The 15362-nt window shown below is 49.7% G+C and overlaps 1 protein-coding gene across 4 annotated transcripts in view; it reads left to right on the plus strand.

Moving 5' to 3' along the window:
• The window catches only part of piezo1 (piezo type mechanosensitive ion channel component 1 (Er blood group)), a 347945-nt gene that overhangs the window by 216664 nt on the left and 115919 nt on the right, over positions 1-15362 (plus strand). For all 4 annotated transcript variants that reach the window (XM_078210703.1, XM_078210705.1, XM_078210706.1 and 1 more), the window contains exons 10-13: positions 771-867; positions 4685-4791; positions 8690-8950; positions 12545-12650. In XM_078210703.1, the coding sequence (XP_078066829.1) occupies positions 771-867; positions 4685-4791; positions 8690-8950; positions 12545-12650 (571 nt within the window). The remainder of the gene's footprint in view (positions 1-770; positions 868-4684; positions 4792-8689; positions 8951-12544; positions 12651-15362) is intronic.

Genomic DNA, 15362 nt, shown 5'->3' on the forward strand with positions numbered 1-15362 from the left:
CACTGTCTGATTTTTTTTTTGTCAAATCAAAACACTGCAGATGCTCAGTGACACAGTGGTCAGCACTGCTGCCTCTCAGTGCCAGGGACCCGGCTTGGGTCACTGTCTGTGTGGAGTCTGCACGTTCTCCCTGTGTCTGTGTCATTTTCCTCCGAGTGCCCCGGTTCCCTCCCACAGTCCGAAACATGCTGGTGAGGTACATTGGCCAATGTAAATTCTCCCTCAGTGTACCCGAACAGGCACCAGAGTGTGGCGACTAGGGGATTTTCAGAGTAACTTCATTGCAGTGTTAATGTAAGCCTACTCGTGACACTAATAAATAAACTTTAAAACTGATGAAAAGCCATGGACCTGAAACAATAACTATGGGTGCGATTTATGGGTTTGCTCGTCCTGAAACTGTAAAATCCCACCTGAGGTCAACGGATTTTTCCATTGTCCGCCCCTCGCCCGCTCCGATTCCCGTGGTGGGCGGGGCGGTAAAATCCTGGCCAATGTTTCTCTCTCCACATGTCCAACATTTTCTGTTTATTATCTCTGATTTATTTCATTTTATTTTTCCTGCACTGTGAGGAAATGTGGCACATCTGTATTTGACACCTCCTCTGACTCCATGGCTGAGGCCCAGAGCTTCATATGTGAGAAACATGGTCACTGGTGTACATTTTGTTAGTTCTTGCTATATTATGTGCATACTCTGGCTTGCCACAGTACAATGCTACCGGACTCCATTGATTCTGAACCTGCACAATGTGTGGTGTTTTTTCTAGCCAATGCTGCAACCTGCCAATGGTGAACATGACGAAGGAGACGATTACACATTACACGTAATTAGTGGATCAGCCCAACCAGACGCAGTTGAATCACGTAAGTTGGAATTTGTCATGAAACAACAACATAAAATGGTGGCATGACTGTTGTGGCCGGTTAGCATTTTCATAACAAAACATTTAGCAACAGTCATGGGTGCTTTGTTTTAAGCCATACAATATACTTTGGTTGTACTTTTTAATTTTAGATCTAAGTATACACTACTACACGTAAAAAGGAAATTAGGTGATGCGCACACTCCTTGAATGTGGTGTAAATAACTAAGGGTGCAGTTGATATGGTCTTAGGGTCAAGGTGATCAGCAAAAGGACAAATGGCGACATGAGGAAAAAATGTCCATCTAGTGAGTGATTAGAATCTGGAATGCACTGCCTGCCAGTGTGGTGGAGACACATACAATTGTGGCTTTCCAAAGGGAAGTCGATAGAAGCACCTGAAGGGAAAAGATTTGCAGAAAGGCTGCTGGAGTGGCACTAGCTGAGTTGCTCTCACTGAGAATCAGAACAGACTTCATTAGCCCAAAAGTCTATGATTCCATGATTCCCTGCTCCTTGATGGTGACAACAGGTCTCCGGTAGGCCTGCCAATGTATCAAGCCCATGTGCATGTCAATCAGCAGACCCTGTATGCCAACTCACCGAATTCCTCATCAAATTCTGCTGCAGCAGAACTCCAGTGTGACCTAAACCTCCAGTGAGCTGCCACACTTGCCCATCCTTTTCCCCTGGTCTAGCTGCAGCTCATTCATGCCCAGTGACTCACCATGTACAGATCCCAGCTCTATACCATCCTCTAAGGTATGTGTATCATCTGAGTTGGTAGCTGCAGGATTATTTGATAGCTACCTTTAGTGATTTGTGCACATATACCACAGTTTGGCACAGTGGCACAGTGGTTAGCACTGCTGCCTCAGAGTGCCAAGGACCCGGGTTCGATTCTCGGCTTGGGTCACTGTCTGTGTGGAGCCCAATTCTCCCTGTGTCTGAGTGGGTTGTGTTCAGTCATGGTGTTATAGGCATTTAGAATACCAAAGGTTCATGTTTGAATTTTAACTAAATGGGGGAGCTTTTCAACCTTATTGCCCAAAACTAAACTGACTCTTCTGCACATCCATGACTTATATTATCCTAAAGACGGTGCAGTAGTGACTTAGCCTGTTGTGGCCCACATTAAGCAACATTTGGACCACCATTATAAAGGTTTGGTATATATCGGGTTAATGTGGGACTGAGTACTGTACTGCCCATACACTGGTGCAAGAAGACACCTGACCCAGACCTTGGTTCAGTGTGGTGTTGAGCAGAGACCTCTTAAGACTTAGACATGGAGCTAGCTCCTTCTTGCCTGTACCCTTTACTGTACATATGTATAAAATTACAAGGAGTTAATCAAGACTTACTCTTCACATACTGAAGACTCTGAAGACTTCTTACACACTCTGTAATCAACACTATCCCAACATGGTGTCAGCTCGGGAACAAAACTGCCCGGATGTAAATCACCAAACTGGTGGTCACTTCGCATATGTAGATCTCTGCCTTCCAGTAAAATTATAGGCCTTTGGGCTATGGTGGAAGCCCCAATGTAGCACAGACACCATGGAGTTACAGAACAAAGAACAAAGAACAGTACAGCACAGGAAACAGGCCCTTCGGCCCTCCAAGCCTGTGCCGCTCCTTGGTCCAACTAGACCAATCGTTTGTATCCCTCCATTCCCAGGCTGCTCATGTGACTATCCAGGTAAGTCTTAAACAATGTCAGCATGCCTGCCTCCACCACCCTACTTGGCAGCGCATTCCAGGCCCCCACCACCCTCTGTGTAAAAAAACGTCCCTCTGATATCTGAGTTATACTTCGCCCCTCTCACCTTGAGCCCATGACCTCTCGTGATCGTCACCTCCGACCTGGGAAAAAGCTTCCCACTGTTCACCCTATCTATACCCTTCATAATCTTGTACATCTCTATTAGATCTCCCCTCATTCTCCGTTTTTCCAAGGAAAACAACCCCAGTCTACCCAATCTCTCCTCATAGCTAAGACCCTCCATACCAGGCAACATCCTGGTAAACCTTCTCTGCACTCTCTCTAACGCCTCCACGTCCTTCTGGTAGTGCAGCGACCAGAACTGGACGCAGTACTCCAAATGTGGCCTAACCAGCGTTCTATACAGCTGCATCATCAGACTCCAGCTTTTATACTCTATACCCCGTCCTATAAAGGCAAGCATACCATATGCCTTCTTCACCACCTTCTCCACCTGTGTTGCCACCTTCAAGGATTTGTGGACTTGCACACCTAGGTCCCTCTGTGTTTCTATACTCCTGATGACTCTGCCATTTATTGTATAACTCCTCCCTACATTATTTCTTCCAAAATGCATCACTTCGCATTTATCCGGATTAAACTCCATCTGCCACCTCTCCGCCCAATTTTCCAGCCTATCTATATCCTGCTGTATTGCCCGACAATGCTCTTCGCTATCCGCAAGTCCAGCCATCTTCGTGTCATCCGCAAACTTGCTGATTACACCAGTTACACCTTCTTCCAAATCATTTATATATATCACAAATAGCAGAGGTCCCAGTACAGAGCCCTGCGGAACACCACTGGTCACAGACCTCCAGCCAGAAAAAGACCCTTCGACCACTACCCTCTGTCTCCTATGGCCAAGCCAGTTCTCCACCCATCTAGCCACTTCTCCTTGTATCCCATGAGCCTTAACCTTCTTAACCAACCTGCCATATGGGACTTTGTCAAATGCCTTACTGAAATCCATATAGACGACATCCACGGCCCATCCTTCATCAACCGTTTTTGTCACTGCCTCAAAAAACTCCACCAAATTTGTAAGGCACGACCTCCCTCTTACAAAACCATGCTGGAGCCCCAGTGTAGCACAGACACCATTGAGTTATAATGGGAGCCCCCAATGTAGCACAGACACAATTGGAGTTATGATGTGAGCCCCCAATGTAGCCCCATTGTGCTTGTTGGAACGAACAGTGGAGTCTTATAAAATGAATCTTCATGACTCACTCACTCCAAAAAATTGGAAGACATTCCAAAAGTAGTATTATCCAGCCAGTGATGATGTTTCCAATGATATTTGTCCTCCTTAGAAATGTCGTCACTGAAATGCATTCACATTGGAGATTAGCCGCTGTGGTGTACAGAGACTTTCGCTAAACTCTTTCTATGACATACAAGCACACAGGTTGTTGTGAATATTAACTGAATCTTTAAACGTTCTATCTTTGTGTTTTTAGTGTTTAATTCAGTATTGTTAAGCTTGAATTTGTGTGCAGGAGTTGATATGATGAATTTTGGTACACTTGTTTTTTGCGCAATCGATTGATTGGAATGCTGAATAGCAGCTGGAAAATTATAGGCATTTTTGGGTTGGATTGAAGCCTGTTCACCTGATGGTGGTGAATTATACTCACCCAAAGCTAGCGAGGTGCAGTTGCATAAATGAGACCTCTTTGGTAACAAATAAAAGACTTAAAGGATTGAGATACCAATCTTGTGGCATTATTACTGATTGACAACAATGAACCACAAACATCATCGCCGCCATTTTACCGCCCCGTCCGCCACGGGAATCGGAGCGGGCGAGGGGTGGACGGTGGAAAGGTCCATTGACCTCAGGTGGGATTTTACGGTTTCGGGACGAGTGAGGCCATAACATTGCGTCCCATATGTTTGGAAATGGGGACTGACTGTGGGTTTGAAATTCATTTCCACCACTTTTGACTATAATTTGTCTGAATTTGTCTGTGGCGAAATGGTTTAATTCAATTCTAATTTTAAAAAACTGGAAGCTCACTTAATTGTTTCTTTTGTTCCCCTGCAGTAAATCACAGCTCCGCATCTAAACCGAAAAAATCTCAATCACCGCTACATGACCTGGGACATTTGGTTATGCAACAAAGCTATATCTGTGCACTCATTGTCATGATGGTAAGCGCAGCATGGTCCTTTCTGCTATCTTGAGTGTAATATTGTCAAATTCCTCTTCCCCCCCACACTGGCATGCTGTTTCTCATGTCTCCCCTCTTGGGCACTTTTAGATTACCTTTTTACCACCCACCCCCTCCCCCCCACTCTCAATTCCCTCTCGCCTGCACGTATGGGTCACTACTAAGACATTAAGGGCGGCATGGTGGCACAGTGGTTAGCACTGCTGCCTCACAGGGACCCAGGTTCAATTCCGGTCTTGGGTGATTGTGTGGAGTTTGCACGTTCTTCCCATATCTATGTGGGTTTCCTCTGGGTGCTCTGGTTTCCTCCCACAGTCCAAAGATGTGCAGGTTAAGTGGATTGATCATGCTAAATTGTCCCAAGATGTGTAGATTAAGGTGATTAGTGGGTAAATGTGTGGGATTACGGGGAAAGAGCGTGGTGTAAAATGCTCTGTTGGAGAGTCGGTGCAGACTTGATGGGCCGAATGGCCTCCTTCTGCACAGTAGGGATTCAATGGATTATGGAACCAAGCTTCAGCCGCTAACACACCCCTCTGGAAATCCCTGACAACATTGGCCTCCAGGGTTGAGGTAATCTGAGTTCCCATGGCAGCAGTATGAGCTGCAGTGAAAGCTGCCAGAGTCTCCAATATGGCGGATGTCATGTAGAAGGAACTTATTCACGAGGTCCATATTGGAAGAAATGGTAACCATACTCCTCTTGACACAAGTTGGAGCTGGACAGTTCCACGCAGAATTCTGTACAATCTTGCTCTCAGGCTCCCAAAGCACCGAGAATTTCCTGGTGTCTGCCTATCCACTGGTAGGTGGAGCCCTCAAAGTCAGCATCTGAGAACTCTGGAACTCACCTCGTGCCTTCTGATCTAGCAGCTGTAGTATCATAACCCTTACCCTAGCTCCAGCATGCTTATGCTTGGTGAGTGATCCACGACATGAAGGTTCCTTCTCTAGCCTGTGATCGAGGCTGTATGTGACACTTGTATCTAAGCTGTCGCTGGTGAGAGTTCGTGGTAACACTGAGCCATCAGGAAAGCTGACTTCCTTTTTTTCAAATGATGGAGATATGTCCGTACACTCAGCACCTGAAATGAAAGGTAGGGACACAGGTTAGTTTTCCGTGTAAAGACAAAGCCTAAAGCCTGATTATAGAGTCTGTAGTTTAAAGTGTAGTGTTGTGTGAGGTAGACATAATGAGGGAAAATGAGGAAAGGTTTGAAGAAACCCTGCACCGTGTCTCCTCCATCATTGTGAGTCACCATGGCAATGATGATGCCTCTGCCATCAAGGTGGGGTGTAGGAAAGCTCACCTTCTTCCTGAGCTTTGATATCAGTTGTGAAGACCTTCTCCAGCAACAAAGAGGGGAGTGTGTTAGTGACAGCCTTAAGATCATCAGAAATAGGAGCAGGAGTAGACCATTCAGCCCAATGAGCCTGCTTTCCCATTCCATAAGATCATGGTTGAACGTGGCTTGTGAGGTGTTCAGGGAATGTGCCTGTAATGGTGGAATGGTTTGTCAGATGTGAGGTGTGGTGAAGGGAGGGTGTCAGGTTGGGGATTTTTTGATTCAATTTGATTTGATTTATTATTGTCACATGTATTAATATACAGTGAAAAATATTGTTCCTTGCACAGACAAAGCATATATTATACAGACAAAGCATATCGTACATAGAGAAGGAGACGAGAGAGTGCAGAATGTACTGTTACAGTCATAGCTAGGGTGTAGAGAAAGATCAACTTAATGCGAGGTAAGTCCATTCAAAAGTCCGACAGCAGCAGGGAAGAAGCTGTTCTTGAGTCGGGTTGGTACGTGACCTCAGACTTTTGTATCTTTTTCCCGACGGAAGAAGGTGGAAGAGAGAATGTCCGGGGTGCGTGAGGTCCTTAATTATGCTGGCTGCTTTTCCGAGGCAGCAGGAAGTATAGACAGAGTCAACGGATGGGAGGCTGGTTTGCGTGATGGACTGGGCTACATTCACGAACATTTGTAGTTCCTTGCGGTCTTGGGCAGAGCAGGAGCCATACCCAGCTGTGATACAACCAGAAAGAATGCTTTGTATGGTTACAGTGAAGTGTGATGCAGAGATTCTAAGAGAATGAACAGATTTAGGGGAGAGGAGGATTGAGACTCACGAAGCTGGATGGCGAAGTGAACTGAGAGTAGATCAGGTGGAGCCTCACCTGATGGAATCAGGTGAAATCATTGATCTTTGTTCAGCATTGCAGCCATGTCCTGGCAGCTCAGCTTGGTATTGACCTCTTCTGTATTGTTTCCCCATTGACAGCAGAGGGTGTTATCTGAAGGGCGTTTTACCCCCTAGGGTGGGCAGAGCGTCATCCTCCTCCAACCCTCTGCCAGCACCAGAAAGTCTTAGTGACGTCTCTGAAGTTGCTGCAGCCATTTCTTTGTACATTTCTGTCTCCTTTTCAGAGACGCTGGTTGCCTGTAAGAGGCACCAACTGTGCTCAATGTCTTAAAACAGGCGTGTAGGTAATGAATGAGATGGGTAACCCTATCGACACAGCTCGAGCAGCCAGCATGAATGTTATCTGCTGCCTGTGAAAACACTAACACTAACTAACTGGGTGGCACGGTAGCATAGTGGTTAGCACTGCTGCTTCACAGCTCCAGGGACCTGGGTTCGATTCCCGGCTTGGGTCACTGTCTGTGTGGAGTTTGCACATTCTCCTCGTGTCTGCGTGGGTTTCCTCCGGGTGCTCCAGTTTCCTCCCACAGTCCAAAGATGTGCAGGTTAGGTTGATTGGCCATGCCAATATTGCCCTTAGTGTCCTGGGATGCGTAGGTTAGAGGGATTAGTGGGTAAATATGTAGGGATATGGGGGTAGGGCGTGGGTGGGATTGTGGTCGGTGCAGACTCGATGGGCCGAATGGCCTCTTTCTGTGCTGTAGGGTTTCTAAGTTTCTAACCCCTAATGCCTATTGAATTTCTAAGCTGATGAATCTTAGTTGTGTCTTTTAAGAGGAGGCAGTGTGGGCTGAAGCAGAATCCTCACTGCCCCACCGGCTATAATTGCAATCTGACCCTGGGAGCAGTGTTAATTACTTTAAGGTGAGATTTCACTCCGATCTTGGAGGGGAAGCCCCACCTACAGAGCTGCCAGCCAATCAGGTGGTCAGCAGCTCTGTAGTCCCGGCAGTGCCAGATGTGGTTGGTGGTCACGGCTGGGATTACAAGCAGTCTCAGCACACTGAGGGAGCCCAGGTACATCCAGAGTCGGGGGGGTGGGTGGTCTCAGTGAGCAGGGTGGGGGGTCAGATTCAAGAGACGGGCTGGGGAGTATCTATTCGATGGGTCAGGGAGTCTTCAAAAGATGCTGACACCCACCACCTCCCCCCCCCGCTCTCTCTTGCCCATCAGCAGCCCATGCAGTTAAACCCACCAATACCAGTAGGGGCAGAATGAGGCCCTTCAGTGTCCATTAATTGGCCACTTGAGATCCTCAATAGGCCCAGGGCAGGCGGGTCACCCAACGCCTCCCCTTCCCTTCAGAAAATTTCAGACAGGTTGGCAGGAATTTTATCACCTCGCCCACCTCAGAGTCAGAGCGGGCGAGGCTCACGGAACGGCATTCTCTGTTGGCCTCGGGCGGGATCTTATGAGCCTCAGGCAGGCGAGGCAGTAAAATTCCGGCAGTTGGGTTTGATCAGGCGGACAGTGGGCAGCCCACTGGACTTCACAAGCCCCCCCCCTCTGCTTCAAACTCAGCCGGGGAGAGCATAAAATCCAGCCCAAGGTATAAATGAGGCAAATTATTTTTTGAGACTATTCTGAAAGTAGTTTTGAATTAGGATTCCTAATTTTATTGTGGTATTTGAGTTGTTCTTTTAACTTTGAAAATGTTCCCTTTGCAGGTTTGGAGTATTACATTCCACAGCTGGTTAACCTTTGTCCTCCTGATCTGGGCCTGCCTTATCTGGATCGTACGGAGCCGCCGGCACCTGGCCATGTTATGCTCTCCATTCATTCTGCTGTATGGGATCTTGCTGTGCAGCTTGCAGTATGTGTGGGGAATGGACCTGACAGAGGAACTGCCAACCAAGATTGGGTTTATGGCTCTGAAGCAGCTTGGTTTAGCCCGCATGGAGAATCACTGTCTTCGGCTGGGTGTCGCGGTCAGTTTCAAATGAACCTTTAAGTTGCAATTCATTTTATTTTAATGAATGTGGCGATGATATACATGCAGAAGGAACGCTTACCAATCTAGATTTGAATCCCCTTGAATCTCCGTCTGTCTCCCTTGGCATCAAGGTACCCATTGCTGCATCTTTATAGATGCAACTGCTCTAATCCTCCTGTTTTGTCCATTGTTCCATTCAGAACATCTGCTGGGACCTAATCTTCCCTTCACTGCCTAACACCACCCCCTGGACTCTGCCAGTACACCAATCAACGACTCTTCATGTTTCCCTCCCAGTTCATTCATCAATCTTTCCAGTCGATGATATTGATACCCTGACTGACTGGAATTTAGCTGATCAGTAACTCTCTCTTACCGATTCGGCCAAATCTCGCCCTGAGTTTCTCCCAGGTGTCTTCCTCCTTTAGCCGCATCATTGAGTGCCCACTCATCCTCGGTGATGTGTTTCTATTTCAGCTCCCCCTGTCCCCTCTGCACTGAAACCATTGTCCTCCTGTTCTCCTTAAACCTCTTCTCTATGAACGGTATGCTTTGTCCGTACAGCGTGCAAGAAACAATACGTTTCACTGTATACGAATAATGTGACAATAAGAAATCAAATCAAAGTAAATTCTTCTTCCATTGAACTCTCCTCTGCTAATAAGATGTTACCCATCGTTCAGTCACCCTCTATCTTAACAACAACTACAGTTAAAGTAGCCTCTGAGTCATGGCCTCTGGTGTTCCCTCATCTTTCCCCTTCTCCTCCTCATCCTCCTTCACAATGTGCTGTTCCTTGATGACGTACTACTCAGAGTTGGGACCAGTTTCCACCAGTATGTTGACAATACCCAACTGGAACTTGCCACTCGCTCTCTTTGTTCCATTGCTTCAGTCTTCTCAGTAATTGAACAACACCCAGTATGTGATAAGCTGTAATTTCCTTTAGCTGAGCATTGCTTAGACCAAGGCTGTCACGTTTGGTCACCACCACAACCTCCATGACTTTGCCACTGATTCTAACCTCCTCATTATCCAGTGTGTTAGGCTGAACCAGCTCATTCACAACCTCAGCCTCCAGTTCACCCATGAGCTGAGCTTTCGGCTCCATATCATCTCCAATGACTGCCTAGAATTTCCTGCCTTTAAACCTTCTCCATTCATCTCCTATTGAATCCTTCATCGCCAGTTTTGTCTTCTCCAGACTTTGCCATTCTTTCCTGGCCAGTGTTTCAAACTCAACCCTTCATAAAGTTCAACTTGTTCAAAACTCGTCTCTGTCCCACTTTGCACCAAATCATACTCACCCACCCCTGCCATCCTTACCCACTCTGCCATCTTTACCCACTCTGCCATCCTTACCCTCCCCTGCCATCCTTACCCTCCCCTGCCATCCTTACCCTCCCCTGCCATCCTTACCCTCCCCTGCCATCCTTACCCTCCCCTGCCATCCTTACCCTCCCCTGCCATCCTTACCCTCCCCTGCCATCCTTACCCTCCCCTGCCATCCTTACCCTCCCCTGCCATCCTTACCATCCCCTGCCATCCTTACCATCCCCTGCCATCCTTACCCTCCCCTGCCATCCTTACCCTCCCCTGCCATCCTTACCCTCCCCTGCCATCCTTACCCTCCCCTGCCATCCTTACCCTCCCCGCCGTCCTTACCCTCCCCGCCGTCCTTGCCCTCCCCGCAGTCCTTGCCCTCCCCTGCCGTCCTTGCCCTCCCCTGCCGTCCTTGCCCTCCCCTGCCGTCCTTGCCCTCCCCTGCCGTCCTTGCCCTCCCCTGCCGTCCTTGCCCTCCCCTGCCGTCCTTGCCCTCCCCTGCCGTCCTTGCCCTCCCCTGCCGTCCTTGCCCTCCCCTGCCGTCCTTGCCCTCCCCTGCCGTCCTTGCCCTCCCCTGCCGTCCTTGCCCTCCCCTGCCGTCCTTGCCCTCCCCTGCCGTCCTTGCCCTCCCCTGCCGTCCTTGCCCTCCCCTGCCGTCCTTGCCCTCCCCTGCCGTCCTTGCCCTCCCCTGCCGTCCTTGCCCTCCCCTGCCGTCCTTGCCCTCCCCTGCCGTCCTTGCCCTCCCCTGCCGTCCTTGCCCTCCCCTGCCGTCCTTGCCCTCCCCTGCCGTCCTTGCCCTCCCCTGCCGTCCTTGCCCTCCCCTGCCGTCCTTGCCCTCCCCTGCCGTCCTTGCCCTCCCCTGCCGTCCTTGCCCTCCCCTGCCGTCCTTGCCCTCCCCTGCCGTCCTTGCCCTCCCCTGCCGTCCTTGCCCTCCCCTGCCGTCCTTGCCCTCCCCTGCCGTCCTTGCCCTCCCCTGCCGTCCTTGCCCTCCCCTGCCGTCCTTGCCCTCCCCTGCCGTCCCTGCCCTCCCCTGCCGTCCCTGCCCTCCCCTGCCGTCCCTGCCCTCCCCTGCCGTCCCTGCCCTCCCCTGCCGTCCCTGCCCTCCCCTGCCGTCCCTGCCCTCCCCTGCCGTCCCTGCCCTCCCCTGCCGTCCCTGCCCTCCCCTGCCGTCCCTGCCCTCCCCTGCCGTCCCTGCCCTCCCCTGCCGTCCCTGCCCTCCCCTGCCGTCCCTGCCCTCCCCTGCCGTCCCTGCCCTCCCCTGCCGTCCCTGCCCTCCCCTGCCGTCCCTGCCCTCCCCTGCCGTCCCTGCCCTCCCCTGCCGTCCCTGCCCTCCCCTGCCGTCCCTGCCCTCCCCTGCCGTCCCTGCCCTCCCCTGCCGTCCCTGCCCTCCCCTGCCGTCCCTGCCCTCCCCTGCCGTCCCTGCCCTCCCCTGCCGTCCCTGCCCTCCCCTGCCGTCCCTGCCCTCCCCTGCCGTCCCTGCCCTCCCCTGCCGTCCCTGCCCTCCCCTGCCGTCCCTGCCCTCCCCTGCCGTCCCTGCCCTCCCCTGCCGTCCCTGCCCTCCCCTGCCGTCCCTGCCCTCCCCTGCCGTCCCTGCCCTCCCCTGCCGTCCCTGCCCTCCCCTGCCGTCCCTGCCCTCCCCTGCCGTCCCTGCCCTCCCCTGCCGTCCCTGCCCTCCCCTGCCGTCCTTTCCAGCCTTCAATGCCTCATATCTAAAATCCCATATCTCTGTTTAAATTTCTTCATGATCTCACCCTCCCTATCTCTATAACATCCTTCACGCTGACAGCCCCTTTCTCCCAGAATTTTATTCTTGAGTCCGGGTGCTTGTACGTCCTTCAGCCCATTCTGCCCACCTCACAGCCACTGATGTGTTTTTATCCACCTGCTCCTCATTCTCTCTCCTCTCCCCTCCCTAAACCTCGTTGCTCCTTCCTGGGAAAACAAGTTGCATTTGCTGCCTTGGGCTTTCTGGTGTGTTTTTGTGGGATGTAGAATATTTAAAACTTGAAAATTCTACTTGGTGATTATCCTTAAAAACATTTCAATTTGAATTGTGCAAAATGCAATATCTTCTTCAGGATAATCTGAGCAGCAAATGGGCAGAATTTGGACATAATCAGTCAACAAAACTCTACCAATTTCTAAAACTGTGAGCTTTGATGAGCTTGTGCAAAAATAGTTCAATTTGTTCCACATTTGTTCAAAGAATGATCATCTCCTGTAGCTGTGAAAACACTCCATCATTTTCCATCTTTTTTTTCACCAGTTGCTGTACACACTCACCTTTTGGCTTTTATTGCGCCAATTTGTAAAAGAGAAACGCATGAAACAGAAAGATGTCCCACTGAAAGAAGTGACTGTGGCCGAGGCAGGTTAGTGATGGACATTTCAGCAACCAAAAGCTACATATTTAGCCATGTGATCACAATTCTTATCAGAATCATTTTGATCAATCTTTTCAGATGAGCAAAACTACTAACTCAAGTATTGCGATCAACTGATAAGTGGGACAGGGTTAGAAAAGGAAATATAAATTTACACTTTTTTGGATTTGATTTATAATTTTCACGCATTGAGATACAGTGAAAAGTATTGTTTCTTGGGTGCTATATAGTCAGAGCATACCGTTCATAGAGTACATAGCGTAGAAGGAAAGGATAGAGTGCAGTGTTGCAGTTACAGGTAGGGTGTAGAGAAAGATCAGCTTCATATATAGGGCAGCACGGTGGCCCAGTTGTTAGCACTGCTGCCTCATAGCGTCAGGGACCCAGGTTCAATTCCGGCCTCGGGTGACTGTGCGGAGTTTGCACGTTCTCCCTGTGTCTGCGTGGGTTTCCTCCGGGTGCTCCGGTTTCCTCCCACACTCCAAAGATGTGCGGGTTAGGTTGATTGTCCATGTTAAATTGCCCCTTAGGGGGATGAGCAGGGTAAATACGTGGGATTACATGGCTAGGGCCTGGGTGGGATTGTTGTCGGTGCAGGCTTCGTGGGCCAAATGGCCTCTTTCTGAACTGTAGGGATTCTATGATATGATAGATCCATTCAAAAGCCTGATGATAGCAGGGAAGAAGCTGTTTTTTAGTCTCTTGGTATGTGTTTTCTGACTTTGTATCTTTTTCCCAATGGAAGAAGGTGGAAGAGAGTATGTCTGGGGTGCATGGGGTCTTTAGTTATGCTGGCTGCTTTCCCGAGGCAGTGGGAAGTGTAAGACAGAATCACTGGATTGGAGGCTGGTTTGTGTGATGGATTGGGCTACATTTACGATCCTTTGTAGTTTCCTGTGGTCTTGGGCAGAGCAGGAGCCATACCAAGCTGTGATACATCCGGAAAGGATGTTTTCTATGGTGTATCTGTAAAAACTGGTGAGAGTCATAGCGGACATGCCAAATTTCCTTAGTCTTCTGAGAAATTAGAGGCTTTGGTGGGTTTTCTTAACCATAGTGCCAGCATGGAGGGATCAGGACAGATTGTTGGTGATCTGGACACCTAGAAACTTGAAGCTTTCGACCATCTCCACTTCATCACCGTAGATGTAGATATGCATTTATTCAGACTCTGATTGTCAAAAGTTTCAGATTTGGGTGCAGTACTCTGTTACAAATATTCAGATAATTATTTGGTTTCCATCGGCAGTAGCTATGTGATTGTGACTGATTCATTTCTACGAATTTATTTCAACGATTCAGCCAGATTTGTTCCAGCTCTACAGCCGAATTGAGAAAATGACTATTTATGACCAATAAATAGGGGCTGTTTGGCACTTGTTTTATCTGCTCTTTATTGTTGAAATTGGGAACTGCCTCCTCTTCCTCAGTTTGCTCGAGCTGCTCTGCGCAGCCACAGAAATGAGAACACTGTTCAACTGGCAAAAGGCAAAGACTTCAGGGAAAAAAACCTGGCAGCGGAAGAGGTGTTGTAATTAGAAACAACCACATGGTGTAAATCTGGCTCCCGAGAAGCTACTGTATACCGGATAAAATTTGGAGCAAGGTTTTGAAGCTCTGAGGCGCGTTGCTGTGAGGCAGTCGTGATCGTTTGCAATCTGGCTCCAATTTGTGGGTTCAATGGGTTTCTTTGATTAAGTAATAAAATGTTAACATTGAGGGTGGCACAGTGGTTAGCACTGCTGCCTCACAGCGCCAGTGGAGTTTGCACATTCTGCCTGTGTCTGCACGTTTCCTCTGGGTGCTCCAACTTACTCCCACACTCCAAAGATGTGCAGGTTAGGTTGATTGGCCATGCTTAATTGCCCCTTAGTGTCAGGGAAACTAGCAGGGTAAATGTATGGGGTTACAGGGATAGGGCCTGGGTGGGATTGTTGTCAGTACAGGCACAATGGGCCGAATGGCCTCCTTCTGTATCATCAGGATTCTTTGATTCTAATATGTTTCAACCTGTTGTCAAAAGTTCAAGGGTCCAATTCCCATTTGCAACAACCCCAGACTTTACCTGACTGTGTTGGAGGGCAGTGCACTACCACAATAACACGCAACACAATTTTCGGCTTCTGATCCTAACTGAGACAAAACAAACAGCCGAATGATTTTTAAATGTTTGTGTGTGTAGTTACTTTCTACCGATGAACAAATCATTAATATGGGCGATCAGGTTTTTTTCCCGCTGCAGAGGCCAGCAGCAATAGTGCCGAGTGGGCCACTGCGCATGCGCTGATCTGTCAGCGCGGAGATCGGCGCAATAGCCCCGCACTCCTGGCCTCCCGATCGCTGGCAACTCCTCCGACCCCCTCCATGGCCCGAACGCTGGCCCCTGAACATATCTGGGCCAGTCTCAACCTCCTCCCCCAGCCTACCTCGATCACCGCCCCCCCCCCCCCAAAGCTCCCCGGCAGCCACGATCTCCCGATTCCACCCCCCGCCCCCCCCCCTCCCCACCGGCAGGCTGACCCTCCGCCCCAACCCCGATCACTGGCCTCCCTCCCTCTGCTCACGATCCCAAGTGCAGAGTGGCAGCGGGATCCCCCTGCCCTCTGGGCACTGCCCAATGGGCAATGCCAAGGTGCCCCCTGGCCATTGGCACTTTGCCCCTTGGGCAGTGCCGGGGGGGGCCAGGCTGCTAAGGTGGCA

This window comes from Mustelus asterias, chromosome 4 (genome assembly GCF_964213995.1).
Source record: "Mustelus asterias chromosome 4, sMusAst1.hap1.1, whole genome shotgun sequence".
NCBI lineage: Eukaryota > Metazoa > Chordata > Chondrichthyes > Carcharhiniformes > Triakidae > Mustelus > Mustelus asterias.